This window comes from Mirounga leonina, unplaced genomic scaffold, assembly GCF_011800145.1.
Source record: "Mirounga leonina isolate KUSES-001 unplaced genomic scaffold, KU_Mleo_1.0 Mir_53, whole genome shotgun sequence".
NCBI classification, from domain to species: domain Eukaryota; kingdom Metazoa; phylum Chordata; class Mammalia; order Carnivora; family Phocidae; genus Mirounga; species Mirounga leonina.
This window is the reverse complement of record NW_023270807.1, coordinates 64,648,403-64,676,007: the sequence shown is the minus strand read 5'-3', so window position 1 is coordinate 64,676,007 and position 27,605 is coordinate 64,648,403. Positions and strand designations below refer to the sequence as shown.

The 27,605-nt window shown below is 40.5% G+C and overlaps 1 protein-coding gene and 1 long non-coding RNA gene across 2 annotated transcripts in view; both read right to left on the bottom strand.

Moving 5' to 3' along the window:
• Positions 1-27,605, bottom strand: part of ARMC2 (armadillo repeat containing 2) — a 107,545-nt gene that overhangs the window by 49,298 nt on the left and 30,642 nt on the right. Inside the window, exons 6-10 of the mRNA XM_034991757.1 lie at positions 17,983-18,059; positions 12,976-13,074; positions 8,924-9,099; positions 3,654-3,756; positions 1,376-1,599 (exon numbers count right to left, since the gene is read on the bottom strand). Of these exons, the coding sequence (XP_034847648.1) occupies positions 1,376-1,599; positions 3,654-3,756; positions 8,924-9,099; positions 12,976-13,074; positions 17,983-18,059 (679 nt within the window). The remainder of the gene's footprint in view (positions 1-1,375; positions 1,600-3,653; positions 3,757-8,923; positions 9,100-12,975; positions 13,075-17,982; positions 18,060-27,605) is intronic.
• On the bottom strand, positions 24,819-25,556 carry LOC118001576. Its single transcript, XR_004676737.1, has 2 exons — positions 25,447-25,556; positions 24,819-25,193 (listed from the first exon to the last, which is right to left on the bottom strand). It is a non-coding gene; the product is annotated as an uncharacterized LOC118001576 (long non-coding RNA).

Below are 27,605 nucleotides of genomic sequence, written 5' to 3'. Positions count from 1 at the left end.
AACCCATTTTTGAAAACCTATGATTGTAAAAGGTGCTGAGCACGTCAGTGTGAACAATGTTGGCTAACTGGTTGGAACAGGAGAAATGAGGAAGGAAGAGAGTAATGGAAAATAAGCAAAAACAACTATGAAAAATAAGACTCCATGATAAAAATCAAGAATTATATAAAATTATGCATATGTAAGTATATATTTGCATGAAAATGCAACGGAAGAATGGTTACTAAAATGTTGGAGGTGTGCTATCTCAGGGTAAAAATATTTCAGGGGATTTTACATTCTTCCTTATACTTTTTTGCATTTTAATAAGGAAATATAATAATTATATAACCAAAATAATTATTTCCATTGAGGAAAATTTTTGAATAACTCACTAACACTGACAGCATGAAAATAAGGTTTCTAAGTCTTCCTAGACAAAAGATGGCACATCCAGTAGAATTTTGAATCATTCACGACTAAAAGGGGTTTTCACAATCTTTTTTCAAAATGGAGACAGACCGCAAAGTCCAAAATTAATGATCATCATAAACACTTTAAGCATCTTTAAGGCAGGGCTTAAATCTAATTTTTAACACACTTTCCCAAAGGCTCCAAGCACTCTGAGTGCTCAATCAATCCTCATTAATTGACAAGCACATTTCAAATCTCATGAATTATTACATCAAAGATGCTATTATCTGATATACAAATGCTATTAAAAAGTAGAATCTCATCTAGAAATGAATATGAGAGCTGAAGCAGCTCCAGTGAAAATAATTTAACTATGAAATTTAATCTGCCACAAAAGAAGTAATAAAAGTAACACATAACACATTTTTTTCATCTTGCCCCTGGTCATATTAAATGTATCTAGTTTTGCTACCTTCATTCCTATAGTCTCAGGCCTGAAGGTCATCTGCACACCCCCCAACGACTGTCCACTTAATATCATTAACTTTTGCTTTTTACGGCAGATACAAGATTCATGACATTAGTTACCCATCCTCACGAACAATATCCAGTCTTTGAAACTCTGAAGATTAAAACTCTGCCTGTTAAAATTCTGATGATAGCCTGCAATTGTTTTGCAGAGCGAGGCTAACTTTTTATTCTACTAGGCCTGCCTTCCCCGTGGAGTAGCAGAAATGGACGTCGAAGCTGTGTAGAGAGATGCTCCGTGAATAGGCATGGAATAGCCTTTCCAGGGGAAATGGGCACACATGGGGTGTGGGGGGGGCAGTGGCTGCTTCTCTTGATCCCTAATGCCAGGTACCCCTACCTGGTTGTTGGTGACAGCCCACCTGTTACCTGTTACACCCACCTGGCAGGTAACTGATACTAGGGAACATGAAAACTATTTTACACATATAACTTGTTCAAGTAAAATACTTACTTGGACTAGTAAGTGGCCTGAGTTAGGCAAACAGGTACCACATTTGTTGGTGTTCTCATTTATTTGCTCTATCAAATTCATCAGTATCTCCACAGCATCTTTGCTGATCATTTCACTGAGAAATCGTGGATTTCCAGAAATGAATTTGATAGCCCCCATACAGTATAAAAAAGCTTCAGTGTTAGTTTGCAGATCTTCACTTCTCAGGACCTCCAATAATGATTCTGTCAAAAAGATGAATTATTACAAATGTGTAACAACTCGAGAGAGACATTTTAAAGTACTTGTATGTGAACGTCAAATACAATTTGTAAAATGTTAGTACTACATTCAAATGCTTGTTAAGTGTTACTCATGTGGTAAAAAGAGATAAGCTTATTTGTAGCTAAGACAAATCTCTGTAATAATAATGACAGTGAAAGGATGGGATTATTGGGGCGCCTGGGTGGCTCAGTCGTTAAGCGTCTGCCTTCGGCTCAGGTCATGCTCCCGGGGTCCTGGGATCGAGCCCCGCATCGGGTGCCCTGCTCAGTGGGGAGCCTGCTTCTCCCTCTCCCGCTCCCCCTGCTCGTGTTCCCTCTCTCGCTGTGTCTCTCTCTGTCAAATAAATAAATAAAATCTTTAAAACAAATAAATAAAATAAAAATAAAGGTTGGTAAATATTAGTAAGAAACAAGAAGTGGCATTTAATTAAAAGAACGTGTTCTTATTTATATATTAATAATCACATCCTTTCTTTATTTTTTTTTAAGATTTTATTTATTTATTTGACAGAGAGAGACACAGCGAGAGAGGGAACACGAGCAGGGGGAGAAGGAGAGGGAGAAGCAGGCTTCCCGCCGAGCAGGGAGCCCGATGCGGGGCTCGATCCCAGGACCCTGGGATCATGACCTGAGCCGAAGGCAGACGCTTAACGACTGAGCCACCCAGGCGCCCCAACCTTTATTTTTAGTTACAAAAATGTTGAGTTATTATAGGACAATTGATAGTTGAGACAAGTTAAGAGTTAAATTTCAACAAACTTTTGAGGATATACTGGTTGCTGTAAGATGAGAAATCAATCAAGACAGGGTCTTTTAAGAAATCTCAATCACCGGGCGCCTGGGTGGCTCAGTTGGTTGAGCGACTGCCTTCGGCTCAGGTCATGATCCTGGAGTCCTGGGATCGAGTCCCGCATTGGGCTCCCTGCTCGGCGGGGAGTCTGCTTCTCCCTCTGACCCTCCTTCCTCTCATGTGCTCTCTCTCTCATTCTCTCTGTCTCAAATAAATAAATAAAATCTTTAAAAAATAAAAATAAAAGAAATCTCAATCACCACAGAAAGGGATACTTCGAAGATAACATCCACTGTTTCCCGAGACAACTTAAGAACATCCATCTGAATAGCATACAACTACTTCATTTTAGGGGTAACCCAGGCAACTCTGATAAAGTTAATCATGCCTCTTTCACATTTAATTTTATTAATGTCAGTGTGATCATTTGTCATAATCTTTCTTTGTCCCTGTCCGCTGGGGTCAAAAAAGAGATCATTTATCCTAGGTCGCAAAAAGAGAACTCAGGGCATTTTCTTTGTTGCTGCCTGGCCTTAGATCAGCAATGCGAATTCATAAAAGATTTCTATTGATGTAACTATTTAAGCATCTTAATTATTTAAGGGTGTATCAAGACTTAAACAGTATTAGCTAGGAAGGTAGACTGTAATCACATTTCTCTACCAACATATCTGAAACACATCTGAGACACTTTGATGGCAAATGTCTGTAACAGCTGTCTGTCTTCCAGTTTGTCTTCCAAGTCTGAGTCATTCCTACTCCATCAAAAGCCCCCAAATTCCAATTATTTCAAATACCATTAAATGTATTTTGTCTGATAATCAATCTGAGACCAGGAAATGGATTTTTAAGTAGGGAATACTTGATAAAGTCACATAATGTTACTACAGTCTCTCATGGTTCGTCTCCCCCTCCGATTCCCTCCCTTCATTCTTCCCCTCCTGCTATCTTCTTCTTCTTAACATATAATGTATTATTTGCTTCAGAGGTACAGATCTGTGATTTAAAACAAACAGCCAACTATCCTTCTCGGCTCCAAAGGATACATTAAACAGAATGTGGAAAACACAGAGAAGGACAGAGCAAAACTAGGCATCATGTAACTTCTGGATATTATGAGAAAATAAAATATTCTAGTTAACATTAATGATAACTTTGCTCCCCAAACTTCTCACTTGTACTCAAGGGCAACATTTACTCAGCGGTAGCACTGAATGATACTCACCTAGAATGCTGTCATTTTCAATCAGAGAGTCATTCTTCTCACTCCTGCTAATTTTAAATATAAGTTTGCAGACATTAAGAAGATTCTTTCTACTCACTTTAAGCTGCAGAGAAAGAAAACACATTTTTATTGCAGAGGGAAATAAAGACGCACCATCATTTTTTAACACAAACATCTATTTTTAAAGTGCTGCAAGGGTATTTTTAAAACATAAAGAACAAGTCTAAGCTTAGGCTCCATATTTGCCAACTACAGTATTTCATTAACTTACGGTAAATACAGTATAAATGATCCTTAGGGTACGCACATTTTACTGAGAAGCATTTATTTCTTACTTCATAAAGTCTCATCCTTATACATGAGATTATTAGTTACTTTTTAAAGAGTATATGAGGATAAAAGGGGGGAGGATGTTGATAAGTTTAATTAAATGGAGTAATTGCTTTAACACACAAGAGTAAAGGAAGACGGATACCAAAATTTCAGATTAGACTAACTTAGAAAAGAATACCTAGTAGGGGTGAAGGAAAGAAAAGAAAGGGGGAAGGTATGGTTCTCTTTATTATTTGTATAAAAAAACCAAAAAAGTAATAATTTTTTCATTAGATAATACATATATATTTACTTTTCAGGCTATATCTGGAATGCTTTGAGATAATAGCAAATAATGTTCAAAATTTAAAATTACCTTCTAAATCCTACAAAAATATTCAAGTAAATTAAACATAGGGGCAATAAGGAAGTATACTTTTTTTAAAAAAAGCACAGTAGAGGGGGACTAGCTACATCAAATAGCCTCAATTCACTGTATATTTATCTGAAGTGGTAAAAATTAAAAATTAAAAATATCCTAAGTGTCCGATATTAGAGAATAATAAACTGTGGAACAATACCATTCATATCAAGCAGTCATAGAAAGTGTAACTGTAAATACCATGTTTAAAAAAAAGACGTTTATGTGGTGCCTGGATGGCTCAGTAGTTAAGCGTCCGCCTTCAGCTTGGGTCATGATCCCAGGGTCCTGGGATGGAGCCCAGCATCGGGCTCCCTGCTCAGTGGGAAGCCTGCTTCTCCCTCTCCCTCTCCCCCTGCTTGTGTTCCCTCTCTCACTGTGTCTCTCTCTGTCAAATAAATAAATAAAATCTTAAAAAAAAAAATACATTCATAACCTACTGTAAGATGGGAATATTATATGCCCTCATTGCAAGAATGTAAAATATGTTTGTAGGAATGAAGTTATCTGAACAAATAAATATATCTGTGTGAAAAAGATGAGCGTATGGGTCATTATTTTATCATTAAAAAGCATCTTTAAAATTATCTTCGATAGTGTTTATTAATGACTTGCCAGTTAGTTAAAAAAAAAAAAGATAATGGAATTTGTCAGACATGTTTTTAAAGATTCATTCTGTGTTTGATCCACAAATATTAATGAGCTCCTGCTGTGTACCAGGCACAGTGCTGTTCACTGCAGGAGACACAAGGATGAACACGGTCAGCCCGGCGCCTGAGGGGCAGAGGGAGGGAAGCGTTATCCACAGAGCAGTTTCCATCTGCCTTCCTGCTCTGGGCCCTCGACAGGTTATCTCAGAGCAACCTTGCAAACTAAGAGTTCTTTCCATTTTGCACCTTGGGAGCCTCTGTAAGTATTAGAAATGCAGACTCTCAGGCCTCGGCCAGTTCTGCTGGATCAGAATCTGCATTTTAACAAACTCCCCAGAGATCCAGTGCTCGTGCAAGTCTGAGAAGCTCTGTTGTGGAAGCATCAGAAACTGTCACATGTGGCAGGATGGTCATTCCTTCTGTTCTCAGGAGGAAAAAAGGAAATGGAAATTAGAAAAAAAATGTAATGCTTAGGGGTTTCAAAAAATTATTTAAAAACGCAGAAGATAAGCTGACTAAAGAGAATAGAAATAAAATCTATATCAATGGAAATCAATGTTGCCCTTAATACTCGGGAATATATTTTAATCAGTTAACTATCTTCCGCTACACTGTGAGCCTGTGTGCGTGTGTGTGTGCGTGTGTGAAGTAGCACGGGTTACGCACTTAATAAAACGTGCTGAATAAATGAATGACTACAACTAACCTCACCCCCCACCCAAGTCTTCTATTTTTAGTGAAAAGTGATAAAGGGAAAATGACAGCAACTCATGTCCGGGTTCTCATTAAAGATCAAACAAACAAAAACCCGACAATTTCCAAGCCTGCTATAAGGTCAGTTTACATTCAAAGCACATTCCTATACCTTCTCTTTTGGTAACTGTAAAAAGTATGACTCTGAGACATGAAAATATAATAAAATATTAAATCATATGCAAGGAACGTAGACAACCTTACATAAAAGAGCTCTTCCCCCACCCTGACCGTCCCCTGCACCGTGCTTCATATTCTGCTCTCAGCAACACCCCTGCCGACACCCCGGCCCCCCAGGTTCTCTGCGTGCTCACAGCCTCTTCTGCTACAGCACCAGCCGGAAAGGCAGGGGATTTTAGTCACTTGTATTCCCAGCATCAAGAGTCCCTGGCACAGAGTAAGTTCTTGTAGAGGGGTAGTTTACTTCTTACATTAAAAATAGCAGTCTTTTCTATTTGAAGCAAATTTGGAAAATTAAGGAGAAGTTTAAAAACACTTATCATACTACTACTACTATATATAATCACTGTTGACAGACTGGTGGGGTTTCTTTTGTTTTTTTTTTTTTTTTTACCCCTGTGTAGGGTACTAGATTTTTTTTTCCCCTCCTGAATATAGTTGCATTCATTGCATATGTGTGTACTCCAAAAATTCTTAATATAGACTGAAACATTTTTGTAAGATCCTTTGATACAAAGGTTAAAATTAAACGGCTGTCTGGCAAAACCCCCAACTTACTTAACCAAAAAAATGCAAGAAATCAGAAGAACTGACATTATGCTCACTGAATGTTTTTAACTATATATAATTTTTTTTAAGATTTTATTTATTTATTTGACAGAGAGCGAGCACAAGCAGGGGAAACTACAGAGGGAGAGGGAGAAGCAGGCTCCCCATTGAGCAAGGAGCCAGATGCGGGGCTCGATCCCAGGACCCTGGGATCATGACCTGAGCCGAAGGCAGGTGCTCAACTGACTGAGCCACCCAGGCACCCCTAACTATAAATAATTTTAAATGTCTGAATTTTAATACTAAACTGGTAGGTAAAATATTGGCAGAAACTAGAGAAGATATTAAAAACATCTAAGTTCCATATATCTTTTCTGTTTGTTTGCTGATTTTTTTTAACTTTTTATGATGTGGTCTTTTTATTTATTTATTTAATTTTTTTTTTTAAAGATTTTATTTATTTGACAGAGAGAGAGATAGTGAGAGCAAGAACACAAGCAGGGGGAGTGGGAGAAGGAGAAGCAGACTCCCCGCCAAGCAGGGAGCCCGATGTGGGGCTCGATCCCAGGACCCTGAGATCATGACCCATCCGAAGGCAGACGTTTAGCGACTGAGCCACCCAGGCACCCTGATGTGGTCTTTTTAAAACTTATATAGAATTCCATTCACCAAGGCCTATGCGAAAACAATGTCTTGCCTGGAACGTTAGGGCAGATTCAGGTAGCAGATGGGAAGTTGGGCTTGATGGCCTTGAAGGTCCCTCCTGATCTGGTTCTGCGGTTAATCAGAAGGAGCAGCCTGCCCATCTCTGCGCCCTGGAGGGCAGCCTAGGCAGAATCGCCCCTGACTCAGCAAGGCAGCCAACGTCACACAGAGAGCTCTATCTAATCAGATTGAGTTCAGAATGCGATCACTGCCTGGGAGATCCCCTAGCCTTTCACCCTAAAATAGTTACATTGTGTCGTGTATATTATTGATTTGAGTGGCACCTTTAATAACCAAAATAATATTTTCTCGGCAAAGCCCTGATGAATTAATGGCATTTTCCTCCTCTGTCTCATTTATCTATTTTCTGGCTTGGCATGGAGCAAAATGTCTGGGACCCAGATGAAAACCCACAGACAATGGATCCCTCAGCAGTTGGTAGCTTGGGTCTCCCCAGGGCAGCTACACTGGTAGGGCCTTCCAGCCTCCCCCAAGGGCTCTCCTGGGCCAAGGGGCATCCCAAATCCAGGGCCAGAGAGGAAATGGGGCAAGCATGCGATACCACCTTTTTTTCTTTTTCAAGTTTTTATTTAAATTCCAGTTAGTTAACATAAGTCTACCTACCACTTTTAACTTCAGCTATCTCTGTGACTTATGCTCTTTTTTGTTGCATTAAAGCTGATGGATCAGTTAACCCCAATGAGGAGATTAAAATACGACTCAAATCACTATTTCAAAGAAGTATTACTTTCTGAGTCATATATCAGTTTTTTTTTTTTAAAGAGGGTGAATAGTTTGTGATGACAGCTAAATAAGAATGTAGGTTCTCCAAAAAAATTACATAGAGTATGTAGTCAGAAGATTCTGCTTCATGAAAGACATCAAAATAAGGAACAATGGGCATTCTTACTGAGCTCTTAGTAAGTTTGCCAACTCTTACCTTCACTGTGTACTTTCAGATTTTAAATTATATGTGTTAACATAATAGCTTTTACTTTTATGAAACCAGGTAAACAAAGCTTCATTCATTTGTTTTAGCGGCTCTTTTAGAAGGTTCTCTAATAACTGTGTCTTATCTTTTGTTTCCAACTGCTTATGGCTATGACAACAAAGTGTTCCCTCAAACAATGATATCATTTTGTTTGATACAGAGTTTAGACAGACTTTTATTTGGTGTCTGGCCTTTTCTTCTAACACCTCCCGGAAGCCTTCTGTTGCCACCTTCCCATGACCACATGTTTCTCTGTTTCACACTGGTTCATAAAACACCTGGCCAGTGTGTCCATGGCCCAGGTTAGCCTCAGTTATTTATTAAATCATGGGGCAGAATCAAGCACCCAGCAGAAACCGTAGGGCAGAAACCACAGGTTGTGTTCTCTGATACCGATCTCCAGTCAAGTTACTTGAGAAACTGTTTTGAATGTATTTGCCTGTTGTCACCTTTTTTAAAAAAACCTAGCCACAGTCCAAATGTAAGAGTTTATTTGAATATTTTCCCCGTAGCCTTCCAGGTCAGCCTTCATTCCTTAGATAGGGCTCCTAGTCAAATTCGGAGATGTCAATTTATTACCTTGATTTTTTTTCAAGATTCTAAATGAACACACTGCATTTCTACTCTTCTTTGTAATATTTACAAATAAAGCATTCAATAAAACTTTTATGTGCTACAGTCTACTAGACCAGAGGAAAGAAAAACTTACTGCTAGAATAATTTTTGCAAGTTTAAGGCTGAGCAAGTCTGAACCAATATCAACTAGTTTATATAGGGTCTTCAGGAGAACACTTCTTCTCTTAAATTTATTTCCAAGCATGTTTCCTTCCTCTAAAGCGTGATGAAGTTGTGCGCAAGCAGCACAAATCGTTTCAATTTTTTCTTCTGTCAGAGCAAAGAGAGTAAAGCAGCACTTACTAATTAAGGTCAAGTTTTCAAGTGTGTCAAACACAGTATAAGTAAAACCCCGTAATTATTTCCCCGAACATCTTCAAATTCCTGAACTATGTTTTTTCCCTTCTCTTGCAATTTCCATCTACCTGATTTTTTTTTTCACCTCATTGATCCACCTCCCACCATGTTGACTTATTTGCCCATCAGTCAGCTTATCTAGAACACACGGTCTTTCAAAGAGCGTATTAAAGAATGGAATTGCACCGATTCCAGATGGCCTGTTTTATTCCAAATGCCCTCCACCTCACAGTGCTCGCTTCAGTCTCAGGGAAGCCCACCACTGTGTCTCCACCTCCAACCCTTTGGGGCATAGATCCTCTGGCCTAGCATGTTCTCCTACCTTCATTCCTACTGATTTGGGTCCATCAAGGCTCTGTTCACATTCTGGCTCCTCCAGAAAAGATGTACCATTCCACATTCAACAAACATTACTTGGTACTTTGTTATTTTTCACATACCTAGGTATGTTGTGTTCCATGTCCAGTGCCCTCAAGCAGATGTCATGCTAAGTGAGGAGGAATCGTGTCTTTGTATCTTTGTATCAACAGAGCATGGTTCAGTGAGAATACTGTACTGACAACCTATCACATAGTTTAATGTATATTCGTTTTCTAATATATCTGCTGATGAAAACAATGATCAATATTTTTCTATGAGAACAATGCTTACTATCTGAGAAACGAGGGCTCAAAGGGAACAAAAATCTCAAAATGCCACCTCATCCACTGTTACTTGCAGGTGGTTATTACAAGAGAGGAGAATAAAAAGAAGACTTCAGTTGGGAAACAGGAGAACCCTAGAACATGTTATTTTATAGTGAGAATTCTGAGGACAGCAATCTTTGAAAGTGGTATCCATACCAATAGGCATGCAAGGAAGAAAACTAGCACACAAAATGGAACCTGAGGGGAAATCTGAGAATCCAAGTCTGAGATATTCAGTTGAAAAATATTATCTGATAGATCCCATCACAAAATTTAAAATTAGGAAACCAATCTTAAATAAATACCATAATGTGCTTTTAAAAGCCCACATAGAGGAAGTGTGCGCCTGAAGAAGGAAATGACTCAGGCCATTTTTAGCTCTTTTCAACAATAACATCTAAGAAAAAATGTTAAACCTCAATAGCTCGGTAACCTTCAATGCCTTTCGGTTATGCACTTAAATAAATGAATTTTTGGGAAATGACTTAGACTAACTTTAAATAAAAGGAAAAACCTGAGCTCTATTGTAAGAACACTTTTGTTTTGTTGTTTTATTCTTCTGTTCCTGGCAGTTTCTTCACAAACCCCAAGTCCAGGCCGTGGGCCACTCTCTGGCAATGGGGAGACCTCAAGGCATTTTTCTAACACTTCCCTCTACAAACTCTTCAGCCTGGTGGGTTCAACGAGGAGTAGCTGTCTTAGTTTAAAATAAACTAAAAAAGGAAGTTTCATGGGTCAAGTTCTAAACTGTTGATCAAATTAACTCTTTATACCAGTTGGTTTGTTATAAATGCTGTAGAGCCTCAAAAGACAACTTGAACTGAGAGCTTTCAACATTCTCAAGGGGCTAAAGCTAGTGGGTAAAAGTTGGATAAGTAATAGAAAGCAATGTAGCCTCAAAGTAATGTCTCCCCATAAGATACTTATTAATTACAAAGGGGGAAATAGTAACTTTACAGTGGAAAAGCCTGGACATCACCTTCCCCAAGTGATCAAAATTCCCATCCCCAGTAAGAGATCAGAGCAGAGTCATGTGCCTACCGCCATGGGTCACTGAGAAGGACAAAGCACCACGCATGCCATATACCTGGCCCAAATGCCTCATCTGGGTCTAAGTGGGAGAAAATACCAGACCAAACTCATTTGTGGGAGCAGTCTATAAAATAATTGGCCCGTACTCCTCAAATATATCAAGATCATGAAAAGAGATATGACAAATAACTTGAACTTATGATCCAGGATTTTCTTTTTCTATAAAGGAAATTATTAGGATAACTGGCAAAATCTGAATAAGGTTGGTATAGTGTGGTATGGTAGTTTCCAGATATGTAACAGAATGTCCTTGTGTCTTAAAATATATGTTAGAGTACTAGGAATATGGGACATCATGTTGGCAACTTGTACTTAAATGGTTCAAAAAAGGAAAAAACAATGTGTGTGTGTATGTGTGTGTGTGTGGGTGTGTGGTGTGTGTGTGTTGGGGGGATTACAGAGAAAACGAGAGCAAGAGGGTGGAAGAGAGGGAGGGAATAATGATGCAAATGTGGTAAAATATTAATATTTGGGGTCTCGGAGAGAAGGGCATACAGGATTTCTTTGTACTATCCTTGACACTTTCTTTTAAGTCTGAAATTATGTCAAAATAAAAAGGAAAATAAGAAAGACCCTCAAAAGCTCAAGTAACCCAATCCTGCCACCATTCACTGTTCTTAAAGTTGAGGGGAGAGATGCCATACTTCAGGGCCAACAATCCTCTGAGAAGGGAGATTCATCCACATTCCAAATCCCAAACTCTGGTTCACTTTTCTTTGCTGGTGTCCCCAGAGCTCTCTTAAAATCCTTCAGGCTGAAGACTTCCTCCGGGACAGGCCTTCATGCTGCAGGCCATTCTCCCCACTGTGTTCTTCCTAGCATGTTCTCTGTTTTAACCTTTGCTCAGACTGACTGCTCTCCTCACTAGTTTTTGCCCACATCCCCTAAAATAAAGGGCCCAAAGTTAAAATTAGGAACTCCAGAAGGAGAACAGTCATCCATCGGGGTTTTGAGCTGCCATGGACAGTGATGATGGTCCAGTCTAAACCACCCTCACCTGCCATGCGAACACTGCCATGCATAGAGATTAGGTGGCTGCCCATAGCCACATGCTACTTAGTTGGTAGCAATACCAGGACCAGAACCCCTGCCTGGGGCACCCGCAGGAGCCACGAACATGGCCACGTACTGAAAGGGAGCCGAGGAGCAGTGAGGTTATTTGAACCTTTTAGGAAGTAGGTCTTCTGCAGGACTTCCTTGCTTGTTGGGGAGGACCTCTTTACCATGCTTCTCCTAGGGTCTCTTCTTGAGCCTATCATGTTGGTTTGCTCATCCACGGAGTACTCGTTCCACAATGCCTAGTGAGGGCTACTGTGTGCTGTGTGCTGGGCTTAGCTGGGGGCCATGACTGTGGCTCCAGCGGAGCCCATTTCAACTCCAGAAATGGAATCCCCAAGGGGTGGCAAAGGAGAGAAAGCAGGGGCCATTCTCTTGACAAGCTTTCCGTGGGTCACCTTTGCAGAGACCCATTGATCATGGGCCTTCCCTGCTGGGGAACTCACAGTGCAAGGGCTGGGCACACCCCAGGCCACCTCCAGCTCTGAGTGGCATTCCCAACAGGTGAGGTAACCTTAGGAGAGTAGGACATATACATTTGGATCTAGAAAACCATGGGCACACCTCCCAAGGATGCCAGTTTATGAGACTTAGTCAAAGTTTCAGGGACCTGAAATCTGTTTTAATCTTTCACTTTCATGTATTAACTGCCACCCCAGAGAGTTCAAACCAGCATTTACTTGGGCAGACAGAAGGTGATAATTAATATGTATTCCATGGGGAGTTTTAGAAGTAGGCTCTCTTCCTGAATTTAAAGTATAATTTTTACCCACTAAAAATTAGGTTTACTTGTATTTCAAACGTACATTACTGGATGAATAAAGAGATAACTTCATTTGTTTCTGAACACGTTCACAAAAATGGTAGTCAAAGCATACCAAAGATATCAGGGCAATGGAGAACATAGAAATAGCTAAAAATATTCTCAATTTAAAAGAAAAACTTTTTTTGTTACCCTTTTCTAATTCTTGCAAAATTGGTACGATCCTTGTATTCCAAAAGACTTCGTCTACTTCTATTTCTGTCTCCTTTTCTTGCATGTCGGCTTTTGAGACTGCGAAAGAAATCCAGATCAGAAGAAAGCTGTGAACAAGGAGGTATACCTGGAGTACCATCACAAGTCTTTGTTGTTCATCACTAAAATTAATCAGCTCTGAAATTAAACTACACCTCACCCCCTAAGCCCAACTAATTCTAATTAGAACTACATGTCTTTTAATCAAATTACCCCACATCAAACTCAGATAAGATCATGTAAAGAAATCAGAACTTTAAACTCTGGTTAGGACACTGCATGATGTCTTAAGCTTCAGAAATGTTGGAATTGTTGTCAGTAAGGCAAATTAAATAGTTGGTTGTTGTTTTTTGTTTTTTGTTTTTTTGTTTTTTTTTTTATTTGAGACAGAGAGAATGAGAGACAGAGAGCATGAGAGGGAGGAGGGTCAGAGGGAGAAGCAGACTCCCCGCCAAGCAGGGAGCCCGATGCGGGACTCGATCCCGGGACTCCAGGATCATGACCTGAGCCGAAGGCAGTCGCCCAACCAACTGAGCCACCCAGGCGCCCTGTTTTTTTTTTTTTAAAGTAAGCTCTATGCCCAACGTGGGGCATGAACCCGCGACCCTGAGATCAAGGGGTCACACACTCCACCGACTGAGCCAGCCAGGCGCCCCGTACTGCAAATAGTTTGAGTTATTTTTTATTTAAACCTACCACTCTGTAATGTGGGATAAATAGAAAACTATAAATATGTAAAGCATAAGGATTTTGAAAGTGTTTAATGAAAACTTTTCTGAAAAGGAAGGCCTTCAGAGAGGCTCTCTTTCCTACACAAAATGAAATGGCCACATCATTTTAAGGCCACTGCCATTACTGCCAAGTGAATTTGTGTGGGGTAGTGGGAAAGGCCTGTGCTTGGGGCGCTGACAGATTTCAGTTCAAATCACAGCTATTGTATTGATGCACTGGTTGGCTGGGGTCTGGCTTCTTATCCTTTCTGAGCCTCATCAGTGAAACAGAGATGAAAATCTTTGCCTTCGGGGCTCTGAGAATTAAGAGACATGATACAGGTAAAGCTCAGAGCCCAGGGTCTGGGATCCAGGAACACTCAATAAACGTGAATTTCATTTTCCTGATTAAAAAACAACAGGCCACCACTGTCTGAAGTTCATCCGGCTGCACGATACCACTGAGTCATCAATATTCGATGTTGCCTGGGAACGTAGGCTCTAGAAAAGGAAAAGCTAGTTGCCATTGGCTGGGTCCTTTAAGAGGCAGCGTGTCTCTACTTAATTTTGATAACATAACAAGAGGTCCCCAAGTTGTCTCCATTTTCCAGATGAAGAAAGTGGGGCTCAGGGGCATTAGGCTACCTGCCCAAGGTCATACAGCTCCATGACCCTTGCTCTTGACCTCTATGCCATTCCACCCCACAGCAGAAACAGTAAACTGAAAGTTGACTTTGGAGGGCAATGTGCATCATATTAGGAACTGCAAATCATGATTACATTTCACACAGGAAATACCCCACTCTCTAAAGCACAGACCATGTAGCTGGGGGGGGTACCACAGTGCGGACTCTCAGGAGCAATGCTAAAGACAGCCTCCCTTCTCCCTTCTGCTCCCTCCCCATAGGGCCCTCTCATGGCACCCAGTCTATACTGGTTCAGAGTCTGTACCTGCCCAGAGTGGACCTGGTACCAATCATTCAAATGCCCACGGCGGGTGCCTAGATCCCAAAATGTCACACGAAGAGTTAGAAATGATAGGGACAATCAGGGTTTCATAGAAAGAGAGCAAGAGAGCAAGAGAGCAAGAGCAGTGAAAAGGCAGATGGCCTATATAGTTTTAGGTTATTTTAACTGGAAAAAAAAAAAAGACCAGCCAACCAGGGAGGCCTGTGATGGCGTAGGTTCTAGAATCACTGTCTGGGTTTGGAGCCTAGCTCTGGGGTTGACTGTGGGCAAGTTGCATCACTTTTCCTCTATAAAATGAGGTAACGATGGTCATCTCCAAGTATTGGGATAATGGGTTATTAATTTCTTTTATGTGCGCCTGTATTTTCCCAAACCTCTCATGCATTTGTGTTACTCTTGAGAAGGAAAAAAAAATATATAATACATATTAAACTTCCCAAGCACATGGTAATGATGTCACCCAGGAGAAACAGGAAAGCTATGTGATTTACCCATCCCTTCCAGTGTGTAGGCCTTCCTCTAATACTCCACGCTGGAAACAGCCACCCCAGGCGCAGTGAGTCCAGGCTTGCTTTTTCTCAAACCTTCCTGACACCAAAAGAGGACCATGCACACTGGGCGTGAGGAGCCCTTGAGCAGAAAAAGTAGATAGAGAGGGGTTGTCAACAAAGCTGTAATTCAGTAGTGTAGGTGTGCTGTCTACAGCCTTAATAGCAAAGTTTGCCATCATTTGTCTAACCCCTAAGGAAGAGTTCATGAAATGCATGGGTGCATTGCCTTTCGGACAACATCAGTCCCTATCGGTACAGGTTCACAATCCCTTACCCAAAGCCTTTGGGCCAGATGTAGTTTGGGAATAAAAAAAATTTGAATTTTAATAAGGCAATAGGGCACACACACTGCGTATCATGTACCACCCCCGGTAGGGTCTTCTGGGGCGGTGCCCTGCGCCAGGGTCCGTGCATATTTTCAAGAAACAAAACACAGACTATTCTTGGCCTCCCATCAGCTCAGCTCAGGCATTGCCACTAAATGAGTTTGAAAAACACTTCAGCTTTCTGAGCCTTCCCAAGCTTCAGTTTTGGGATTTCAGAATTGCAGATAATGGATGGGAGACCACCATCTCAATCTTTTGGGTCATTACTTTTATGAGTCTACCCTAACTTTGATAAATTACAGGTATGGACTCAAAAAATAAACCTGAATATTCAAGCAGGATAAAACCCATGGTTGTTCATATTCTCAGGTATCTGCCCAAGTCCAAAGCATGTGAATACAGTCAACATATATCAAGGCAAGTGAAAAGCCAGAAGATAATAAGTCAGACAAATAACTTAATCACCAAATATTTACGGCACACTTAAAATTTACTAGAAATACAGACTCCAAGTCCAATAAGTTCAACTCAGCATTTTTACTTCCTATGCAATATGCTCTTTAATGAATAGCTCTATGAGGAACCACGATTATCAATCTGTTTCTTAGGACAAACAAAATCAATAACACGCTCACCCCAGGAAGAGTAGAATTACAGGGGTGAGCCAGAAATCACAGAGTGGTTTATTTAACCTTGGCAAAGGAAAGACCCTTGCAGGCCCTCCTGAATGGTTTTAAGGCTTGTTCCTTCTCAGAGCAGAAGTCAGCCAGACACTGTGGCATAAGGGTTCTCCCAAGAATCTCAGGGCGAGCGGTTGTGTCCAGCCATGACCTTTTCTGTGTCTCCACCCACTCACCTACCTCCTCGAACTCTGCTTTCTGCAAAAATCCCATTTTCTATAACTAAACCACTCTCCACTCCAGCAACTGAAGCATGGAATCCTGTGACTACTCTTGAAGATCTACAAAAATTAAATAAAGTTTGCCTCAGTCTTGGGCAACAATCTAATATTTTAGAAAGCACTTTCATCTAGGTTCACAGTTTGCTAAATATAAAAATTATGATTCAACAGGAAATTGGGTAAGTCAAGCAGAAATTTCAGCATGTTTTTGATGATTTTGCTGTCTCAGTGGTTATAGTTTTTAACCACAGCTTTGAGTTCTGGACACAAAAACTTGACACAATGTTTATTGGCTGATGTTTTTAGCAAGTAAATGTAAAATCCTTAGCAACAATGCTGATGCGGAAATCAGTCTAAGATTTTCCTGAGTGTTACAGAAATTCCTATTGGCCACAAAAGTCATTTTATTGATAAAGAATTAGTTTTGAAAGTGATAAAATATTTTTTGAACCTGATATTAGTTTGGTTTTATAAAATTTCACGTGCGCCAAAAAAAAAAAAGTGAAAAATATAACAAACACCTGTGTGCCCACAAATAGTTTGGTCAAATACTAATGGTATTTTTATCCTCCCCTTTATTTCAAAAAAATAAACATTACAGATAGAGTTGCCTCTTCTTATCTGTCTCCCCTCCTCCCTCTCCCTCTAAGGGTTACCACCATTGTAAATCAGGTGGTTATTTTTATCATGTTGGACTTTGCATGTCACCACATAGATCTGTATCCATAAACAACATACGTCATTGTTTTTGCAACTTAACGCTTTCATGTAATATTATGTTTGTACTCATTTCAGTCAATATTATGTGTGACTGCTATATTTCATTGTGTGAATACACTTTGCATCATTTCTAGCCTGTGATTTATATTGTTGTATATTTTTTCTCAAACCGATTAAAGCCCCTAAAGGCTGTCTTCATACAGTTACTATAGTTTCACTTAAGTGAGCAATGATTTTGAACTCTGGTTTTGCACTCAAGAATTATGTTGATGTCAAGCTTTGCAATTTTCCAAATACTTTTACAAAATAATTTCTTGCATGCTCACTAAGACTATAATCTACAGATGTCTGAGGCCCTAGAGCTGGGTAATGGTAAGAATTTTAAGACTGTTGTGAAAATAATAAAAATTTCTAAAAACAAATGTTGACGTGCAGCCAAGTTGGATGAAGTTACTGGAGTTTTTAAACAGTCAGCCAACATGAGACATCTTCAGTGGAAATGTGAGATGCTTAAGATGAAGAAGTTCTGGGGGCACCTGGGTGGCTCAGTTGGTTGGGCGTCTGCCTTCGGCTCAGGTCATGATCTCAGGGTCCTGGGATCAAGCCCCACATCGGGCTCCCTGCTAAGTGGGAGGCCTGCTTCTCCCTCTCCTGCTCCCCCTGCTTGTGTTCCCTCTCTCGCTGTCTCTCTCTGTCAAATAAATTTAAAAAAAAAAGAAAAAAAAAAAGATGAAGAAGTTCTGGAGCCTCTCAGCATACGAGCACCTCACCTGCTCTGGTTTCAGGTCTGCTCAGGTCTGAGCTGTTGAAACATGATGAGGCTCTTGAACGCCTCTTCCCCTGGTCCCTAGGAGGAAGACGAATACACACAACACTCAGAGCAAAAACCAAAGCATTTCTCTTTCTCTAAGTATAGAGCTGGCTATATGCAGGTTGTGAAGAAAGCATAGAGGATTGTTTATAAGACGGGGTCTGGTGCTCTATAGTCCTTTAATCAACATCGGATTTCCAGTTTAGATTTATCTATCAAAAAACAAGACAGAGCTGCTTCACAGTATTAAATACAGTTACTAGAAACAAAAACAACAACAACAAATCCCAAGTTTACTTTGCAAATCAAAAAAAGGAGGAAAAAAAAAAAAACTGATGAAGGATATATACCACAAGAGGTCACTGTGACAATAAGAAAGAACTCAGGTCTGAGGGACTCAAAAAAGACCAGTGTTTAGAAGCTGGAAGGGACCCTTGCTCTCTGTCTCCCTGCGCACAAGGAAATTGTTCTCAAATTGGTCAGCTGTGCCCCAGGTCACAAAGCAGGGTCAGATCTGGAGACCCGCTCTCACAATTTCCGATTCACGGCTCTTTCTATTTCATCACAGAGTGTCCTGTTTCCACTTTAAATAATTCATTAAATTCATATTCTTTGAAAAATGCTTTATTTTTTGAAATAATTTAAATGTGAAAAAACGGAAGGTGAATTCAGGCAGCCCCCAGATGACAAATATTTTGTGTTCCAAATAAAAGAGTAGCGGTTGGCCAATAGTAGGATTATATTGCCAGGTTTGTCTGGGGTTTGTTTTGTTTTGTTTTGTTTTAAGGCTATATTTAATGTAGAGACCATCCAGGAAGGATACAATTTTTCTTTAGCTAAGCTGACACTTAAAAGTACTCACTTTTAAATATCTGTACACAATTCCAAGGTAAAAAACACTGAGTGCAAGTTTTACAACAGTTTTTTTTGGGGGGGGGGAGGTCATCAAATAAAAGATTTGCTACAAAAAATCACAAAGAACGCATACACATATGGCCAGGGTCACTCACAAACACCCAGATGTGTGCCTGTGCAGTAAGATCCCCGGTAAATGTTCAGTGCTCTATCCTGGCCCTTGGCTTTTACTGCTGCCCAAAGATTAGCTTCTCCAAACACCATTTTTCCCATAAACAGGCCCCTTTTTTAAACACTTGATTTAACACTTTTTATCATTTAGTAGAGAAAAGACCAAGCTAATCTTTCCCAAATGTGTAATTATTTCATACCCTGAAACAATTGCTTTATTTTTACACAGCATAAAAACATAGATCTGGTAGCAAGAGGTCCCTGGCCAATCAAAGAAAGAGTATGGGGATGGGATCTTCTGTGTCAACACTCTGAGAGTCCAGATCTGACTCTACCCTATGAGAAGGGAAAATACCGAAAGTTTGACAGGATGTGAAGCCAAGGAAGTTCTCGTACTTATCACTCTTAGAAATAACAAGAAAGTCTGAGAACAATAGAGGCAGGGTCTTCTTGTCATTAGTGTCCTCAATAACTATTGAAACTGAGGAAAATAGTTTTCAACTAATGGCTTTCTAAAGTCACTGGTCCACACTCTCTGAGTCATGGCCGCTGATGAGGTTGCCTCCCTACATACCACATTTGTGTATCCCCACGTATGGGTGTGGGGTGGGGGGAAGAAGGGTCCCTCTTCTTAGTGTATACCAAAGCTCAACAGTGCTGGGTCCTGCTGGTTCTCAAGAAGAGCACAGGATTGGGATTTACTAATACTCCCTATGATCATCATTGTACAGTGGTTGAGCTTGCAGACTCTGAACTCAAACTACCAGGTCCTGGGTCCAACATTTATCAGCTACATAGACTTGGGCAACTCACTTAAGCATTTGGCCTTGGTTTTCTTATCTTGACATGAGGGCAATGCCTCTCCTTAGTACAGTGACTGGTACATTTGAAGAACTTAATAATCAATATTGGTTTTCTCTTTTGTTCTGAATCAATAAGCACCTGTCTGACTAGTCCAATGCTGGATGTTATTGTGATAAAGAACATATAAATCATTGCCCTGAAGAAGTCTAAAATCTACTTTGAGGAACTAAGCAACGTTTTTTTTAAGTGGAAAATTCCAAGGTAGTCTCTAATCAAGTGCTAGATTGTGAAAGCCAGCAGGTTACAAGAACTAGAGGGATGCTGGGAAGGAAGTGATGAGTGAGAGGGAGAAGTGGGCCACAAAGTAGTCTTAAAAGCATAAAAGTGGAACCAGCAAGTGATAACACTACTCTCAGGAGGGGAGGAACATGAGTGAAGGTAAAGAGGAACATGAGCAGCCTGGGACTCAGGGCAGGGGATAATTGTACAGGGCCAGCAAGGCAGGAATAGGAGGTTTCTGCTGGGACACATGGGAACAGCTGCCTGAAACTCTGGGGAGAGGCGATGGCCCTGGTCTGATGGGCATAGGTTCTAATATGGGAAGTAATGGGCTCTGGAGTTGTGACAAGAGCATTTAGGAGACTTGGAGACAGGTAACAAGAACTAATTCTTTGGGGGTGCCAGTAGGACTGGAGAAAAAGGAACAAATTGAAGAGATCCTGCAAATGAAAAGTTGACAGGATTGGTGGTTGATTTCAGGCAGAAGAAAGAGCAGAAGGCAAGCCTGGAGGAACAGGATAGCAGGTTACCATCAACAGAAATGGGAAGGTTAGGGAGTAGAACAGTTTGAGGACTGAAACACATGTGAGGTTTGCCATGTTGAGTTTCAGATGAAAAATGGAGGATCAGCAAAGGAGATGTGGAAATCAGGGAAAGAGCACTTTTAAAGATCCAAGTGGCACACGGGGACTAGAGTGATCAGGTTTGTGGCTCGAAGACCAGAATCTCAGGACCAAGCCTTGTCAGATACTCGTGTAAAGGAGAGAAAAGAGGAAAAGGAGTCCAAAGGAAAAGGAGAAATAAAATATGTTCTCACGCAGCCCAAGCATTCTGAGAAGGCATGCATGATTAACAGGTCAAAGATGTTAATCTTCCCCACTGAGGAAGAACTGTCCCGTCTGACCAGGGTAAGCAGAACAGGATTTCTGGGGAGCAGGGCAGCTAGAGTCCCACAACCAGAGTGAGGTGGGGAGAGAGACATAAAGACAAGAAAAGCCCCTCTCTGCCCAAGAAGAGACTAGATGGGCTTATAGTCAATGGAGACCTGTTCTCCTGTAATTTCTACTCCACGAAACTTCTCAGTTCTTAATGTACTAATTGAAGCGACAGGAGACAAAGCTTTAACCTTCTTCTTCTCAGTAATTCTCCATATACTTAAAAATGTGGTGTTCACCACTTAACGTCCTCTCCTGGGGTTTAAATCCCATGGTCTTATTAGCTACATTATCAGCTAATTATGATCACATTTATTAGCTGTGTGACTTCATGTCTGCTTTTCACCTAAGCTTTGGTTTCCTCATCTATATCTGAGGGGGTGGTAAATACTAGTAACCCTCTACATAAGGTTGTTGTGAGGATCAAATGATAACATGTGTAAGTACCTTAGTAAGGACCCAGTGAGTGTTTACTATCGTTGCGACTGCCATCACTGATGTCACTGACAGACTTCTCCAGTCCCTTTAGCTCCTCCTTAGAGGACATGGTTCCAAATCTCCTTGCCAGCCTATTCAGTTACTCTGAGTGAGTGTCACTTGGTCTGGATCCGTATTAAAGTCTGGAACCCAGCACTGAGCTAAAGGTATGGCCTGAGGAACAATGAAGAGAGATTCTAAATAATGTAGCCTAGGACTGTATTAGTGGTTTTGGTGGTCACGGCACAGAGTTGGTCGATTCTTGGTTTTTCTTACAAATGCAGCTAAGGCAAATTTCCCCCATCCCCGGTGGACTCATTAAATTTCACAGTGTTATAATTGGCAAAGGGTTCCTGTCTGTCAGATGTGTCTAGATCTTGATTCAGTCATACAATATAATTCTTCTTCCCAGCTTCCTGTTCCAAGTTGTCAAAGACCATAATTAATTTTTGCGCAATGATTTTTGATGTCCAACAATAAAACCATCCCAGAAATTATTCTTTAAAGCTCTTTTGTGAACTTCTTCTTAGAGGCAGAATAACACCATTTAATTAGTTAGGGTATCTTCATCTATATATAACAACAATAACAAAAAAACTAATCCTAACACACTTAACCAGTAAATAGAATGTATTGGCTCATATAACCTAAAAGCCGAACACTAGGGTGGGTTTTAGGTGTGTGTGATCTCGGCGTTGGCTCCATTTTTCTGCGCTTCTCTCAGTTCTGCCCTTCCTTCGGTTCCATCTGTAACCAGGTGGGAGTGCTAAAGACAGCAAGATGGCTGTGGCATTCCCAGGCCCCTGATCTACTGCCGACATGCTTCAGAGCAAAAGCAAGTTCTTCTCTTCCCAATCACTGACAGGAGTACTACATTTCACTGAATAACCAGAACCAAGCTCTCTAGCCAAGGCAATGCCATACGCCGACTGACGGAGTTACTAGTGCTCATCCACCATTCAGTCACATTGGCAACATCTACTTCTGGACCATATATACATGGAAGAAATAAAGTATATTTCTTTAAAAATATTCTAAAATGCAGATTTTCTTATTATTTAGACAGTTTTCCCAATTATTATGATTAAGTCAGAGGTCAGCAAACTTTTTCTTAAAAAGCCCGACAATATATGTTTTACATTTTGCAGGCCAAATGGCAAAATAGAAGCTACCATATAGGTACTTTTGTAACCATTTAAATGTAATGACTTAAAAAGATGTAATCCATTCTTGGCACAAGGGCTGTAAAACAAAACGAAACAAAACAGGTGGCTGGCCAGGTTTGGCTCCTGGGCTATAGTTTGTTGACTCCTGCTTTAAAGCAGTAACTATAAAGACATGAAGAAAGATTTGGAATTGAGGTGAAAAAAAGCAATAAATTTATTTCCACTTGGAAAAAAAATTACATGTAAGAAAATGGGAAAGGAAATCTTAAAGGTAGATTTAAAATTTTAAACACATTTAAATTTTAAATGTGCTCATTATCATAAGCATATGATAAAAAGAAAATTTTAGCAAATTGCGGGCTAAACTTTCCCTTTCCCTAAGAAGACACTTCATTTTCAGATTTAGACTCAAGTTGTATAGATTCCAGTCAGGAAGTAAATATTGTGGGCTTTGCAGCCATACAGTCTCTATAGCTCCTCGGCTCTGCTGCTGTAATGTGCCTGCAGCCACAGACAAGAGCTGAATGAATGTGTCTGTGTTCCAATAAAACTTTATTTACAAAAACAGGTACTAGGCTGGATTTGGCCCATGGGTCTTAGGTTGCTTACCCCTGCTTCATAGTCTCTTAGATACTTTGCCTGCAGTTTGAGAAGGCCACCACCAAGGACTGGGGCGGGAGAGAGGGGAGGTCCCTTAATTATGTCTTCGTGGCCTGAAGCACCAGATATATAGTTTCCAGACATATTAGCATTAAGAACATTAGCATTCTGTCTTAATAACTAAGGTTAAAGATAGAATTCTACCTACACAGTTACATACAAGCACAATGAAATTAGAGAATAGGATTTTAAAGTAAGGTTCATAAGGTCAAAATTTTAAGTCCACCAAGGTATCTATAGCATTGGGTTGTGGCCCAAGATTTTAAAAATACATATTTAAAAATTACACATATAATCTTAGTATCCTTTTCAGTAATCACGAAGTGGTTATTATTCAAGCTCTACTTGTATGGACCTGATTAGACATGGCTTTGCAGCGAACCATGTTAGCTTTACTTAGTTAAGCTCAAACTCCCTTGGCTTCGAGTACAAGCCCATGGGTTCATGCTTCCCTTAACTTCCACAGCCCCGCAGCTTCAAGGCCCTTCGTGTGAAAAGCCCTGTAACTTCCTGCTGCGGCAGTGACGAGGACTTCTCACTGGGGAGAGGGGCTGACACTGCCCCCTTCCCCAGCATGTTATAGCCAGCTTCTGTCTTCTGCTTTCCTCCCTGCGGTCCTGATGGGGTGCTGACACATGGCCATCTTCCACCGGAACTGCTACAACCTGTGCTTCCCAACCATCTCCTCTGTCCCAGGCTCTCCCTTCTCCCGGCCCTTCACTCTGCCGCCAGAGTCAGTCTCCAGCTAGAAACTTCCCAGTGGCTCCCTGCAGCCTACAGCCTCAGGACCCATGCTCCTGCCGCACCAGCCCATTTGCCTTTCTCCAAACCTACTGCCACCAGATCAAATACCCCTCTGCTTCTGCTGCTCCTTTAGCAAAGAACACCATGTCCCACCCCTACTGAAAATCAGCCTCCAGAGGCATCCCAAACCCACGTACCCCAGGAAACATCCCCGATCATCAGGTCAGAATGAGGTGCTCTCACACCTAAATACCAGGGTAAGTGCTTTCATTCTCCCAGCATTGGAGTTAATCACTGAACAGTGCTTTTCAAACTTTCCTGTGCATTCAAATCACCTGGCTATCTTATAAAAATGCAGATTCAGATCCAGTAGGTCTGGGATGGGGCCTGAGATTCTGCATTTGTAGCAAGCTCCCAGGTGATGCTGATGCAGCTCTTGCAGAGACCACACCTAAGCAGTAAGCCCGCTGTCGTGTAAGCACCTCATGGGCAGAGTCCATTTCTGTCTCCCACCTCCCCCCTGCCCTGACCCCTCAGCATAGGGCTTTGCTTGCTTACCAAGAAATGCTTATTAAATGGAAATGGTCGAATAAGGTGGGATTCTGCAAAACCATTCTGGCCGGTGCTTTGTCTTTTCCGAATGGAAACGGTTTCTCAGCCACATCACCCTTAATTTCTTAAAATAATGACTTCATTATTTTTGAAAAAATGACATATTTATTAATTTTTAAGGCCAGACAATATAAGAAAGTACAAAGAAGATTTTTTTTAAAAATCATCCAGGATCCCACCACCCAGAAATAAATATTAATATACAGTAAACATAATTCCAGACATGTTTTGCACATATTCAGATGAAAATAGAAAAGAAAGAACAGAAGAGTGATTTGGAGGGAAGGCAGGTAAAGGATACATATATAAATAGGATCATACCATATATGTCACTGTAATTTTAAAGCATTAAGTATAAATTTTACTTGAATTTAACAGAGAAACAGAAATTGAGATGAAACTGAAGGAATTGTAGAACTTCAGATGAATGAGTCTTCCCAAGAGATATTAGTTTCTAAAAGATCTCTCTGAAGTTAAAAAAAAAAAAAATAATGAAAAACATTAGAATGCTGAAATACTCTTTTTTAAATTTATATTTCAATTTCAGACTGTAGCTACTAACAAATCTATTCCCTCTTATCAAGTGAATAATTGGCTCTCACACTTCCTCCCAAGTACCAGTTTGGGTTATTTATATTACTATTACATCATTAAGGTTTCTGTTCCATAACCATCATTTTCAGAGTTTTAATTCACTCTGAAAATAAAGTTGATACTCACCAGGAATGCCTCCTCATTTCTGAATTTTGACACATCATTTTGATGTCAAAGAGTTTTCTGGGGACGCCTGGGTGGCTCAGTTGGTTAAGCATCCGACTCTTGGTTTCGGCTCAGGTCATGACCTCAGGGTCATGAGATGAGCCCCGTGTGGGCTCTGCACTCAGCGCAGTCTCCCTTCCTCTGCTCCTCTCCCTGCTCTCTCTCTCTTTCTGTCAAATACATACATACACACAATCTTTTTTTTTTTAAAAAAAAAGTTTTCTAGAAAGTGCATGTGTTATATAGTCCCCAAGTTCATCCACATCTGGAAATGTCTATCCGTTGCCTTTTTACTGAAGAACAACTTGGCTGGCAATCCTTCTTATACTTAGGACTTCACAGACATTATTCTACTGTATTCTGACACTGAGAGGTGCTCTAATAAAGCCAGAGGCAGCCTCCCTTTTTCTCCTTTTATGTGACTTGCTTATTCAGCCTGGATGGCCATAGGCTACCGTCTTCCATTTATCCACTCCATCAACAATTACTAATTGAGTGTGTACTATGTCCTGAGTAGTGTTCTAGTGCTGAACATGGTTGGAAGTATCTTAGTGTGGAGTAGTTCATGTAAAACTTCGTTGATGTGTCCACTGAGCTTCAGAATCAAATTTTTACTTCAGAAAGTTGTCCCTTCCATTGTCAGTTGGTTCTTGTGAATATCAAATGAGTTAACACATGTAAATCACTTGGAAGAGTGCAAGGCACTTAGTTGTTGAAAGTACGCTAGTACTAGGAAGGGGTGGGGGGAGAGGAGGAAGACTCTCTCCTTCGGGAATACAAGTGCCATGCCTCCTGTATCTATCTCAGTTGCTTTCATCATTTTCATATCTTCGCATTCATTTCTTTTTGTAGGATTGCTTCCAGACTGTACACCATGTCTCATTACATTTTTGACCTTTTTATTCTCACTTTATTTCTAATATGACTTTCCTCTCCGTGTTTATACATTTTTCTTTCATTTCTTGAGAACTGCAAACATATTTTTCATCTCTTTAGGGGGCTTAGAATCTCTAATTTGAATTCTTATAACCACCCAGAGTCCTGGGATCAAGTCCCACATCAGGCTCCCGGCTCAGCGGGGAGCCTGCTTCTCCCTCTGACCCTCTCCTCTCTCATGCTGTTTCTCTCTCGCTCGCTCTCTAATAAATAAATAAATAAAATCTTTAATAAATAAATAAATAAATAAATAAATAAATAAATAAATAATGAATTCTTATAACCCAAAGAAGAGCTCCTTTTTTTTTTTTTTTAATTTTTGACACGATGGAAAATGGTTTTAATACTTGTTTTTAGAGGGCAATTCCTTTTGTAATCCATATTCTTCATCTGTCTTTTGTTATGTTTTTTACGTATCTGTGCCCGAGTTCTATGTTAATTCTTGTCCTCCTATTTATTTATCTTTAAACAGAGCCATTTATTTGTTGAAGAATGAATAGGATCCACAGAGGGGGAGAATCAGGGTGTTCTGTAGCTTCAACTTGAATCAGCTTTCTTGAACATCCATTCACCAAGTCTGTTATTTTTCTTGACCTGAAGTGTGTGGCCGCTTGGTCTGTGTGTGGCATGTTACTGTGACTCACAGAAAAGGCCCGTTCCATGATAGGCTCCTGGAGTTCTAACCTAGCAAACCCCCTCCCCCGCCAACACATGCACGCACACACGCACACACACACGCGTGCACCAGCTGGCCTACAGGAAATGAGGAGATCATCACCCTCAGCTCCATCCCCCTGTCCTTTCATCATCTGGATCCTGAATGAGGGCTTTACAGGGGCATCTCCATGTTTTCCATGGCTGGCCCACACCCTTAAGTCTCATTTCTTGAATTAAAGACTATTGGATGTATACCTTTCTGAACTGAGAGACTCACTCTTTGTGAAATCTGTTTCTTACTCTAGGTCTGAGGAGGTCACTCAAATTACCCCTTGTTTTCATCTATATTTCACAGAGTCTGGCAGGTTAACTAGACTCCTGGTTGCACTATTCCAAGTGACAAAAACCTAATCTGAAATACTACATGCTGTCCCTGTCAAAATAAAGAAAGAAAGGAAAGAAAAGAGAGGAAAGAAGAGGGAGAAAGAAAGAAAGAAAGAAAGAAAGAAAGAAAGAAAGAAAGAAAG